Source organism: Pieris brassicae, chromosome 6 (genome assembly GCF_905147105.1).
Source record: "Pieris brassicae chromosome 6, ilPieBrab1.1, whole genome shotgun sequence".
Classification (NCBI taxonomy): domain Eukaryota; kingdom Metazoa; phylum Arthropoda; class Insecta; order Lepidoptera; family Pieridae; genus Pieris; species Pieris brassicae.
This window is the reverse complement of record NC_059670.1, coordinates 6,750,717-6,763,634: the sequence shown is the minus strand read 5'-3', so window position 1 is coordinate 6,763,634 and position 12,918 is coordinate 6,750,717. Positions and strand designations below refer to the sequence as shown.

General features: G+C 34.6%; 2 protein-coding genes across 2 annotated transcripts; one reads left to right on the top strand and one right to left on the bottom strand.

Annotated features, from left to right (window-relative positions):
- Nucleotides 1-2,265: 2,265 nt before the first annotated feature.
- LOC123710731 (homocysteine-responsive endoplasmic reticulum-resident ubiquitin-like domain member 2 protein) lies at nt 2,266-6,649 on the top strand. The gene is made up of 4 exons (XM_045662875.1): nt 2,266-2,666; nt 3,594-3,967; nt 4,428-4,649; nt 4,901-6,649. The coding sequence occupies exons 1-4, from the start codon at nt 2,532-2,534 to the stop codon at nt 5,163-5,165; spliced, it is 996 nt and encodes a 331-aa protein (XP_045518831.1). The 5' UTR covers nt 2,266-2,531; the 3' UTR covers nt 5,166-6,649.
- LOC123710730 (TIMELESS-interacting protein) lies at nt 5,900-12,570 on the bottom strand. Its single transcript, XM_045662874.1, has 6 exons — nt 12,444-12,570; nt 12,159-12,329; nt 11,911-12,057; nt 11,656-11,792; nt 8,428-8,618; nt 5,900-7,804 (listed from the first exon to the last, which is right to left on the bottom strand). Exons 2-6 carry the CDS (start codon nt 12,295-12,297, stop codon nt 6,991-6,993), a joined length of 1,428 nt encoding a protein of 475 aa, XP_045518830.1. The 5' UTR covers nt 12,298-12,329; nt 12,444-12,570; the 3' UTR covers nt 5,900-6,990.
- Between the last annotated feature and the right edge of the window lie 348 nt (nt 12,571-12,918).

Here is a 12,918-nt window from a genome sequence, read left to right as displayed (position 1 = left end):
ATTATACGAAAAAGACGTCAAACTACGTGTATCAAAAGTCGTAAATCACCTACACGCACATTTTAATTCCAATTCATTTACATTAGAAGAACTTTGGAAAAACCTGAACAATAACAGCAACCATGCCTGCGACAAATACTACCTTCAACCAGAAAATACGAAGTAAAAGCAAGCGCAATGGCTTAGAAGCGTTGTACAACCGACTATCCTTGTCTAACAAATGATGTTACACGTTAACTAACTAAGTCTTCTTGACGTCTTGTAGACGATACTTTATTTAAAAAACAAGTGATCGTTTAAAAATACTAGCAGCCAAATTTTGATAGACAACTTGGTAGATATATATTCTCCTAATTATAAATATACATAAAAAATGTTTTTTATCAAATAACCGATGAACGCACTAATCCTGCAACCGGATCTTAGACTATAAAAGTGTACCTAGACACACGCGAACAGATGTCATTATTTGCTTCATAGACTACGAGAAAGCTTTTGATAATGTAAGCACGACGTACTTATGAGCCTTGTAAACATAGGACGGGATAAAAGACATTAGGTTAATAAAAATCGTAAATCGTAAAAACCGTAAGAGTACGAAAAAGCAAAAGAATTTGACATTTGTCGCGGAATTCGTCAGGGATCACTTGCTTTTTAATGTATACTCCGAGGCTACTGTAGCGCGGGCTGAAGAGGGAAAAGATATAGGTATGAAGGCCAATGGAAAAATCATAAACAACTAATAAGTTATTCCGGTGACTCCCGGCAACACATCCTTTTTGTATGATGCCCGGCAAGTCAAATTACTGAAAATGGAGAAAATTTCATTTAACGATGTCTACGAAATCTATTTATGTTTGTAAATTGTTTTTTTTTAATATTATCGTAATAGCTTTGACTTTATGCCAATTTCAAGTAAAAGGTTGGGAAACTACACGCGAGAAAAAACAAACAAAGGGATAAGCCAGTTCAAAAGAAAATATATACATATTACATCTTAATATTATTATTAATTATGAAAGAAGATAATACAATAAAGGATAAAGCAAAATGCAGGAGATTTTAGTCCGAAGAGGAAAATATAGTAATTGTAAGGAATACAGAAAGGAGGTGCGGTCATATTGGAAACAAGAAAAGAAAATATGTCGAGGTCAATGGGTTTTGGGAAGAGCAGCTTAATCATGGCAATAATTCATGACGTATAGGACAATGTCTCCATCCTTTATAGCTTCTTTGGCAAGCTCATCAGCTTTTTCGTTTCCTTTAATCCCACAGTGACTTGGAATCCATGCAAAGATAATGTTGTAATTTCTTTGAGAACATATTAAAAGCTTATCACGTATTTCGGAAATAATAGGATAACAAAGTTTCATTTGGAGAGGATTTTTTGCCGAGCCTGAGGGCCCTTTTTGAGTTTAAAAAAATATGATTATTCTTTTAGGCATCTGTAAAAATGTAATCCCAACTATTCCAATTTTGTTCCTCAACCCTACACATGAAACGAATATATCTACTCCATAATATCTTGCTTAGTGACGCCTATTATATCATATCTTATATCCGGATCGAGAATTAAAGAATTTTTATTGTGTCATAAATATGGGTAATGATAGAGATCGATGAATGCGGCTGTGAATTGTTAAAAAATTACGTAAGCTTATTATTAGACATGGTAATGATTTGTGTCGCCAGTAACGGGACGTATGAATAATATTGTTCAATTCATGCAGTTTTCCATGTAGAGGATGGTTAGAAAACTACACAGATTTGAACATGAATCGATCACTTAGAAATTGCCTTCTTAATTTTAAAGGAGGATCGCAGCATTCTACTTGTAAAACATTGGTTGGGCTAGATTTCATCACTCCTGTCACAATTCTCAAAGCTTTGGACTGAATGACATCAAGTTTTTTACTTCCCGAGACACTTCCACCATCTATAGTAAATTGTTTACGAGAAACGAGTGGCACAGTGTTGCCCGCATTCTACTTGTAAAACATTGGTTGGGCTAGATTTCATCACTCCTGTCACAATTATCAAAGCTTTGGACTGAATGACATCAAGTTTTTTACTTCCCAAGACAGTTCCACCAATTGTTTACGAGAAACGAGTGGCTCAGTGTTGCCCGTTTCAGACAGCTAACAAAATAAAAAAAATTAAATGAGCCAATCAACTGTTAGCGATCTTATCGTAATTCTTAAAACGCCAATACAAAATCAAAACGATGTTCCATAAAAACTAGCGCCAATCATAGAAAGACAGATAATTTCAGGCAAATTGACAAGTAGCAAGCGCTGAAAGAATTTTCGGATTTATTTATTTACTTCTCATTTAAAAACAATAATTTCAATTCGCATTTCTTCCGCAATTTGAGACGACAAGTGTTCAAAGTACACGTTATATTTCTAAGTATTAAGTTAATAGTTACTGCGTCATAAGAATCCTTCATTGTTGTTTACAAAACCGTCTACGATTACATCAAATTATATCTGTCTATTATCTAACGATTAAAGAAATTGCGTTTTATAAAAATGATACCAGATAACGTGACCCTGATTGTAAAGGCTCCAAACCAGCAAATAGAAGACCAAAATATCGAGTGTCAAACCTCTTGGACTGTCCGTCAGCTAAAAGGTCACTTATCTGAAGTTTATCCCAGTAAACCGGTAAGAAAACGTATTTTTACTATTATATAATTATAATATCATAATCACTATGCCTACTAAGCATGTCATTTAATCTACATGGAATTAAAGATTGTTTTCAAAAGAAAAACTTGGTGTAAAGTGCTAAGCAATGGCCCCTAATTGTATTTAGAACAACAGGTATTTGAAGAAACTTTACATTTTAATTCTTTGCTCTACTATAAAAGAAACAATTAGCTATTAAATCAGTATATTTTTAATTGGTATTAAAGTTATTATCAAATCGAAACAATTTCACTTGTTGTTTAAAATAACAATGGTTAATTGCTTTGTTATCAAAACCAAACTAGATTTTTTTGTTGAAACTAATTGCTTGCATTATATTATTTAAATTGGAGATGTGTTGAAAGAAGTTGTTCAAGTTAAGTATTACATTTAGAAATACTAAATATACTGCTTATTTAGTATAAAAATAATTGTAGTCTATTACCATAAGTATATAGTATATTGAATAGGTAGCAATTGATGATAACATTATCTTTTTGTTCAATGTCATTTAGTTTTTTTTGTAGATTTTACACCCACATCAATAATATTTTTGAAGATATTAGATTGATGATGTCATCTTTTCTGTTTTTAAAATAAAATTAAGTTCCTCAATGCTTTAAGAACCTTTGTAGTTATAATGTATATAAGATAATAATGTTTTATTAAGCATTTGTGTAATTTAAGTTTAAAAGGATGATAAGTTAGTAAGTAATATGTTAGTATAATTAAAAATAATATAATATGTATTTGGCCTGTATTTTTTATGGGAATACTGTACAGTATAGTATATATACTGTATTCTATGATATCCAAATTCCATCAATTAGTATGTTTTAATTAAGTAACCCATCATAAGTACTTAACTTGTGACATATGCAGTAAAATAAATTATCTTTTCAGAAAACTGAAGAACAGAAAATTATTTATTCTGGCCAGTTGTTAGATGACAATTCAGTATTAAAGGATGTTTTGCGTAATTATGAATACCCAATGCCTCATACTATGCATCTAGTCTGCACTTCTAAGAACAAAATGGACACACCAGAGCCTAATACAGATGGTCTCCGAAATAGAAATAGGGAGCATGCAAATGAGACAGCTCCACCAGAAATGAGACAGAATGATCAAAACCACACTGTGGAAATGCAGAATTATTTAAGTTCCTTTGTTAATAATTATGGGAGGGTGCCACCATACCAGAATTATAACTTCAATGATAGATATCTACCAATGCAGCAAGCATATATGCAGTATATGCAACAGTATGCTAATTTGTAAGTTAACAAATTAATGTTAGATAAATAATATTTTAAAACACGAGTACAGTTTAACATATTTTCAATCATGAAAGCTAAAATGAATTATCTTATTAACTCTATAACTGTGTGTTTTATTATTTATTGTTTTTGTTTTGAAGTTAAGAAAACAGGATGAACATATTATCTTCAATTCCTTGATTTAAAGTCTGTAAAGAACTTATCAGAAGAATAAGCTCCTTTATTCATAAAAACTAAATAAGACTAAATTCCCTCTTATAACTAAAATATATTATTTTGTCAAATTGGCTGTGACATATATGACTACTTGAAATAATGCAATAAGACTGATTTAGATTTCATGAATATGGGGTTATAGTTCTTAAGAAACCTGTCACAGCACCAAATTGTATTTGAAGTTCTTAGCTATTTCTAATTATAAAAACTGAACTAACACAATCAATTTATGTAACTTCAGATGGCAGGCATACACAGTTAACACAATGCCTCCCCAAGAAGCTCCCCAAGCACCAGCGCCCCCTCCGGCCCCAGCTCCACAGCCGATGCCCGAAGAAGGCCGTGACTGGCTCGACAACTTATATATGGCGTCGCGTATCGCTGTATTAATCTCGCTACTCTACTTTTATGGTAGTCCAGCGAGACTATTTCTGGTCTTCATACTTGTTGTTACTGGATATCTGTAAGTATTTTTCATACACACCAAATTATTAAGTAATCATCGTTTGTAAGTATAGCAGCTGGAAACTTGTCTATTAGTGTGTATCTCTATCAATATCTAGTGTCTGGATACTTCAGATGAGTTAGATTTTGTATGAACCATTGTACCAAATATTGCATGTTACATTTAGAAGTATAGTATAAAAAAAATTAAAACCTATTTTACCTTTTTATAACTTCATATTATTACATAGTAATTTATTCTTATTTCAGACACCAGATTGGCTTCTTCCGCGACCTGCTAGTAAATCCAAACAACAACTTACAACATAACGATAGAAACCGAGCAAATCAACCTCCTCAAGCGCAGGAGGGTGATCCAGCCCCGCAGGGGGCACAACAGACCCCACCAGTGGTACCAGAAACGCCAGACCCCTCAAACAACCAAAACCCCCCAGATGATGATCAATCACTGCTAGCGGTAACTTGGACTATTTTTACAACATTTTTCGCGTCTTTAATACCAGAAGCGAATTGATTTTAAAGTTCTAATGTATAATTTGGTTTGAATTGATATTTAGATGGTTCGTTTATTGCTTAAAAATTTGTCAAAGACAATTTTTAAAAGGAAAGTAAAATTTTGAGTTTTTTTTACGAAGTATCAATTGCTATTTGGAACCAATTGAATTTCGTACACCTAACTGGCCTACTCTGGTGATGATCACCTGTTATGTTTGTATGAATATATATTCAAATTACTGCATACATATAGTTGATAATTTGTGTTTTTAAAAATTGTTTTGTAATCTAATTGTTGATGCAAGATGTTATTTTAACAATTAACATAATCAAGCTAACTTCCAATCAGTCCTGCAATTATGGTTTTGTTGTGCATTATGCAAAATATTATTGAAGGGCAATTAAAGGGTTAAAAAACTTGTAAATTATCATGTAATTAGTATAGTATTTTATTATTATACCAGTAAAGTATCCTTTATCTATTGAATAGGGATATACATTTTCAATGGTTAAGATGTATAAAATTTCTATTGTTATCTATTTTTTAAATGAGACAAAACAATTTGAATGCAATTTCTCTTATATATGTAAAAAAGCTTGTTTTGTAATTAAATAATATTAGAAGTTGTCTTCGTTAAATTATAAAGTAAATTGGCATTGAATAAATGGAGTATATTTTAATGTACTGATCTTAAACCAAATATTAAATGTAAATATTAAAATTAGGATTAATTAGTTAATAATTTCGTAATATAAACTTTGGGAATTGCTATATTTAGAATAACTTAGAAATGCATGTAAAATTGTTAATTAATTTTGTATATTATACAATTGTAAAGTGTACCTCTTTCTTGTATCTAAAATCTTGGCAGTACATATTGCATATAAATCAAGGATTGTATGGGTAGGATTCCTGGCGACAACCATTTGAAGAAAATAAATGTGTGGTGGCAGGTACTGAAACATGAAAATTGATACTTTCATATACAAAATGTGTTCTCCCATTTGATTCTTGGGGTACATTGTAACGTGTCAGGTGAGCATGGTTCTTAGACAAGCCAAGTATTGAAAACATCATCAATGTTATTGGCTAAAAGAGAATTTTATATTTCAAATACTTTAATCTCGCCATAAAAGACATCGTTCACTATCTAGTTATATGAATGCCATAACATGACATGACCTTGGTGCTTGAGCCCACTGGAAAAGAATTCTCGGTAATCTGGTATGTGACCAATGTTAAGGCCGTTGCCAAGATTATAGTGGCTTCGTAGCAAACTGTTTTGGCATCTTTAATCTAAGTCACTGTGAAAATGCCACCATTTTTATTTATGCAGAAATAAAAATTTCTGTGCTACATGTTTACATTCATTCACATCATTATACAAAGATCATCTGCATTTGTAGCATAAGGTTATTTAAAGTTTATTTTCAACCATCATGTACACAGTACATATAAGTATTTTCGTTTGAACTAATGTAATAAATTTTTCCGAAATTTAATATTTGTTTATTTATTGCTAGATTAAGAACGCTGTTGTACTCTTTCGCTGTTTGTCAAACATCGAGAAAAAATAAAATATTACACATTATACAAGCCCTCAAGAATATACAATTTAGAAAAATTATAAAATAAAACTAAACATAATTTCGTTTTAATTCGACAATTAGGAATACCGTTTAGTAACCGCAAGCTGAATTTGTTTCAGATGGCCATTCCGTTAACTATTTGAATTCTAATATAGCATGAGTTTCTCACGCTTACTTTTGTTTATGGTTACATTTTACTTTATATTCTTCTTTAGCCTGATACATATGCAACACAAATTGAATTGAATTTACTATTAAAAGTCTTCACTAAAATCTACATCCATTAATTCCTCATTTCGTTCATTAACATTAGTTAAACCTTCGTTTTCTGAGCTATTGACGCCATTATTTAAATCGCGTTCCAAGTTTATATTATTATCATTTTCTACCAATCCTTGTATTGTGCTTTGTATAATACTATTTTCTAAAACTACATCTCTAATGTCTAATCCACTACTCCTATTTAATCCATTGTTTTCATTTTGCTTAAAACCATCATTAAACTCATTTGATTCTATTGTTGCCTCAGATACATTATTTTTAAGACTAACTCTTGCACTGTCACTATCTATTTGTTCACTAATATTTTCCTTTTCAAAATAAATACCAGTGTGATCATGGTTTTTGTCATCTGAACTATCTAAAATATTAGCTTTACGCTTTTTTCCTTGTGATTCGGCTGTATCCTTATCTATGTTATCATCTTTAGAACTATTCTTTAGTGCAATTATTTCATTATCCGATATTTCATCAGAACTGTCTATAACATTCGGCTTACCCTTTTTTTGGAGAATAGAATTAGGTTCTAATTCTTCATATTTATGTGCCTGTCCTTCATTCATCTCACCGGCGTTTTCTTCATCTGAACTAACTTCCTTTGTTTTACCCTGTATATAATTATTTACCTCACATACATTTGTAATATTAGAATTGTTAGGAGTAGTGCTACTGGAATTATTCAGTTTAGCAAGTCGTCTTTCTTCAGCTAGTTTTCGATTGCGAAGCATTCTTTCCTTCTGCTCCTCGCTTATTGACGGCGATGATGTAGCTTTAGGCACCACTAGTGAGCTGTAATCAAACAATATAAGTTAAAAAATATAAGGAGTAACTTTTTAACATAAATTATTTATTTACAATATCGTTATTTGACCAATACAATGCAATTCAAAAAAAATAGCAATGTGACCATTGCTATTTCATAATATAAATAGAAAATAGAGAAAGAGAGAGAGAAGAAAACATCAAATAGCAGTACAATGATTTAGTTCTAGAATCCATAAAATATTTCCGTGCAGACAATGACGATGCAGCAGACATGCATAGACAATGCAGATTTTATAAATAAAGATCTCGATAGTTTTCATTAAGCACCGATTAATAAGATGACACTTAAATATAATTTCTTATTATTATTACGTATGTAACAGTCTTTACTTATTTCTAGTCAGTATTAAGGTTAAGTGACATAAATTTGTAAGCTTATTTGACCAACAAATGATGACGACAATGACAACAAAACCAATTCATTCATAATAAAAAAAACTATTTCCTATTATATTTTTAAATTGGTGCTGTGGCTACGCACCAGAATATTTCAGGTATGTCTACACTACATCTAGTCTGTGTTATGCTTTTAACAGTAAAGTTGTTATATACATCGCATATTTTTCTAGTAAATATGGAAGTCATACCGATTTTCGACAGCAGTATCAATGCTTCTATTAGCAGGGGCAGGGGTGGCTCTAGCCAATTCTATTTGCTGTTGTAATAGCTTATCGAATTCATCTGGCTCTGGTTCAGCTGTCTCTTCATCACTGGAGTCCTTTTGTACTACTAGCTCATCAGATACAAATTGATCCGATCTGATCTTTTGGAGATGTACCTGCAATATATTATATATAGATTATAAAAACTACTAAACATTAACCTAGAACTTACCAACATTAAAGTCATGTTTTTTTTTAATTGAACTAAAAGGTATCTTCTTCTTATCCGCTACTCTTGAGGGAGCGGTCGTGATCGCTATGATAGAAGGGGCAGATGTGATACACTTTACGACGTTTCGCCATCGTTGCCTATTAGAGGTCATCCTGCTACACTCATTGAGTGAATCTCCTACGGCAGACTTGATCTGGTCAGTCCAACGCGTAGGTGACCTTCCGCGCGGTCTAGTGCATTCCACATTCCCCTGGCGACCGAACACCGCGCCGAAATACGTGTCCGAAGAATGTAAGGATGCGAGATTGTGCTGTTGAAAACAGGCGCTACTCAATACCGAGTTCTTGAAGTATCGAGACGTTTGTACGAAACTCGGTCCACGAAAGCCCAAGCACTCTCCTCCAGCACCATATATTGTGTACACGTTGAATAAGAGCGGTGATATTATTCACCCCTGGCGTACTCCAGCACTTGGATGGAAATCACCTGATAGGACATCATCTGTGCGAACTGAAACTGTGCCTTCTTCATAAAGACGTCTTAATAAGTGCACAAGATGTTTTGTGTGCCCATCTCTAGCAGTCTTTCTCAACACCTGCCATCTCACCGAGTCGGATGCTTTAGAGAAATCAACAAAGCATATGAACATGGGCTTATTAAATTATCTTGACTTTTCCATGACCTGTCGTAAAATGAGCCTTTCCCCTTCACAAAACCGGCTTATTCTGGAGCGATCTCTTTAGAGAGGTAGGTTTCAGTCGTTTGTTGATAATATGTAACAATATTTTGCTAGCGTGTGATATCAGAGCAATGTTTTCCTAGGGCTTTTATTACCTCTGTAGGAATTGCATCTACCCGTTGCTTTTTTTTGCTTTTCAGGTGTTTTATGGCTGCTAACAAAAGGATGTCTGGTTCCAAATCATCTGGCTCTGGTTTTGTGCTTATAGACTGTCGCGACTGCCGATCCACGAACAATGACTGGCAATAGCTCCTCCACGTTTCAGATATATTTTCGAGTTCTGTTACCTCGTTGAGATTTAGTAATAAGACGAATTTTGTGGTAAAAATCTCTAGAATCGTGCTTCATAGCATGTTTTCCTAAAGTAAAAGGTATAGTACACTGGATATGTTTCTTAGTTAATTTTCTTTATAAAACAGGGGCGAACGGGCGGGAGGGTCACTTAAGTGATACCGCCACCTATGGGCCCTCTCAACGTCAGAGAGTTCGCGAGTGCGTACCCGGCCTTTTAAGAATTGGTACGCCCTTTTCTTGAAGGACTAAGTCGCCCTAAGTCGAATTGGTTCGGAAATACTTCATTGGGCATCTGGTTCATAGTGGTGGTGAGCGGCAAAATTATTGAGCACAAAAAGCTTTTTAGAGGCTAATGTAGCCTTTCCTTCCAAATGACCGCAAACCTGAACGTCCAACTATAAACAGTAATACCTGCCTGGCCAGTGTAAAGAGTATTCCCAGTGCTGTCGTCCGCAGACACCGAGTTAGGGATAGGACACAGCCTCGTGGGGCCCCAGCGTTTAAGGTCGGAACAGACTCCGTAGATGACAACCTTGATGCTCCAATCGCCAAAAAGATGGAGATCCAGTCGAATATTTTCTCGGGAAGCCCGTATGCTGGAAACTTAGAGAGAAGCGCTTCCCCCTTGGACTCAATTGCCTATGCCCATCTAGGTGTAAGGTATACAAGAAGGTCACAGCTGAACGCTAATTAGCTGGTGGCCCTCTAAATACCTCAGGAGCTGACCATTAAGAATGGATTTTGGAGAATAATAGCTATTGGGAAATAGTTAGACGGATCAGAACGATCGTCTTTTGCAGAGATCGGATGTATCGCAGCGGTCTTCCAGCACTTCGGGACAGTGCCGAGCGAGTACAGGTAGCGGAAAAGGCGCTTTAGGATCGGAACCAACTCAGGAGTACAAGTAAGCAGCCCAATTAGGGGGTTGCCCGATCCGGCCCGGATTTCACTTATGAATGTCCAAGGAAGATAGTGCTTTGCGGACAGCACATTGCCAGAACATGATTTCTGGCATCGAAGAATCTCACTGCGGAATGTCGGTGGTCATCTCCCTCGGTCATCCAAAGTCAAGTTGGACGCGAAGAGACAGCCTAAAAGGTCGGCCTTCTCCTTCACGTTGTGGGCCACCTTCCCTGTGGAGTGGTGGAATGCAGGGCTGACAAAAATTTCTTTGGACAGCTTTGGCGAGAGATGGATGTGAGGTCAACAGCCACAACCGACACAAACCATCTTTGTTGGACCTTACAAAAATGGTTTGTGACCATCGACATCTTGTATTTGCATATATGCAGGACACATTTGTGTCAAGTCATATGCCAAGGCAAAGTCATGAAAAGACCTAACCGCGTGATCGGTGGTATCAGAGCCGAGCCAGTCGGCATGGTGATCGTTAAAATAGTTAAAGTATCACGATTTCAGCGGACGAAATCTTTTTGAGTAGGGAATCTGTAACCATTTGGATGTGCTTAATGAGTCAGTCAGTTTCGGCATTCCGCTATAGGACCTATACATGCACGCATAGAATCGCGGATGGTTATCGCAGTCCACGCGCAGCCAGAGGTGAAATAGGTTCTTCTGTCCGGTCCGTTACTTCAAGCGTCCCAAGGCGACGAGAAAATATATCCTCCCTGATGCAAACGCAAACTCGGCGGGAGCTCAGCAGAAAGGAATGTTCCAGTTTGTAACACGGCAGGAGGACATTGCTTGTTTTACAAATTATCAGCCGAAGGATATCTGAGACTCAGTAAGGAAGAATAAGGCCAGCTTCATAGTTTAAAAGTGAATTTTATATTTACCAGTTGGAATATTAGTGGATCATAATATAAATGTAAAAATTATTTATTTATTCTGAACTAAATGTCTTTAAATAATCCAAAACGCTTCAATGTTTGGTAAAAAATTAAACTATTAATTAGATGAGCAACAACTTTACATTTACAAGACTTACCATAACAGGCCGTTTCTTTCCCAATGTTTCTATTTTCTTTAAGCAGTCCTCAAACTTGAATTTAGGATACAATCTGTATGCCCAGTGCTCTAGTTTTTTTAAGACAAGATCTAAATCCTCCTTTTCATGACCTTTACCTAGGTATTTCATTTAAAATGAAAACATATATAAATACTAGGAGTATTAGCTCTATTAACAATAACATTAATGCATAAGGCATTTTAAAAGTAGGAATATTCCTTGCATATCACTAACCATTGAATTTAAAATCTTTGAAATGTTCAGGAATGACTTGTATTCCTCTGGGGCCAGTAAGTCGGGCAGGATTTAGTATAAACCTTGGATTTTTTACTACTCTCTTTATTTTGGTAGATCCAGGGTCCACACGCCTTTTATCTTCTTCTGTAAATAATAGGTAACAACATTTTGGAAGACATTGCTTGTTTAATTTAATTATTACTCACATAAATATAATACTAGATAGCATTATATATTACTAGTACCTGCTTCGTCTTCTTTTTCACTATTATCATCGCTGTTGGACACAACTCCCTGTTCAAAATCACCCCCTTCAATAACTCTCTCTAATTCTTGGGCCTCATTTGCCTCATCTTGCAGAAAAACGTCTTCAAGTAACGACATTGTTAAAATATGGGAAAGCTGATGCTAGAAAACTATGTAAAAAAACTAATTTTATGGCCTTATAAGAATATTTTTTTCCTTACTGTCAAGAATCATAATAAATATTCATTACTATTATAGTATAAATATTATTTATAATTACTAACCAGTAACCAATAATAATATTTAAAAATTAGTTTGTTGTAGCATCAAGTTTTGAATCATTAAAAAAGTTACTTGAGATAGTGCTTAGTGCTAGTCTACTTGAATATATCGACAAATTTTATCGAACACTACACTACAGAATATCTCATGCCAACCACAGACGGTATAGATAGGATTCGGAATCGAACTTATTATAAATCCCGTAAGTGAACCGTTTTAAGGGAGTCCTCCTTAGAGCTACGTTTCGTTTCTGAATATCACCCGTAGCGCGAAGTCTGTCTCTTGACTCTCGAACGTCAAAAATGTATTGGACTTTGAGATATGGAAGCCATAGTGCGCGTAAGACCTATGTCTAAACCTAACCGTATGTTTTGTAAAAGGCGAAAGATACCGCCTTGACTTATGAAGGGACTAATTTAGGTAGCGTAAGAATATTTTTGTATTGAAATTTATATAATTTTTGTATTGAAATCTGCA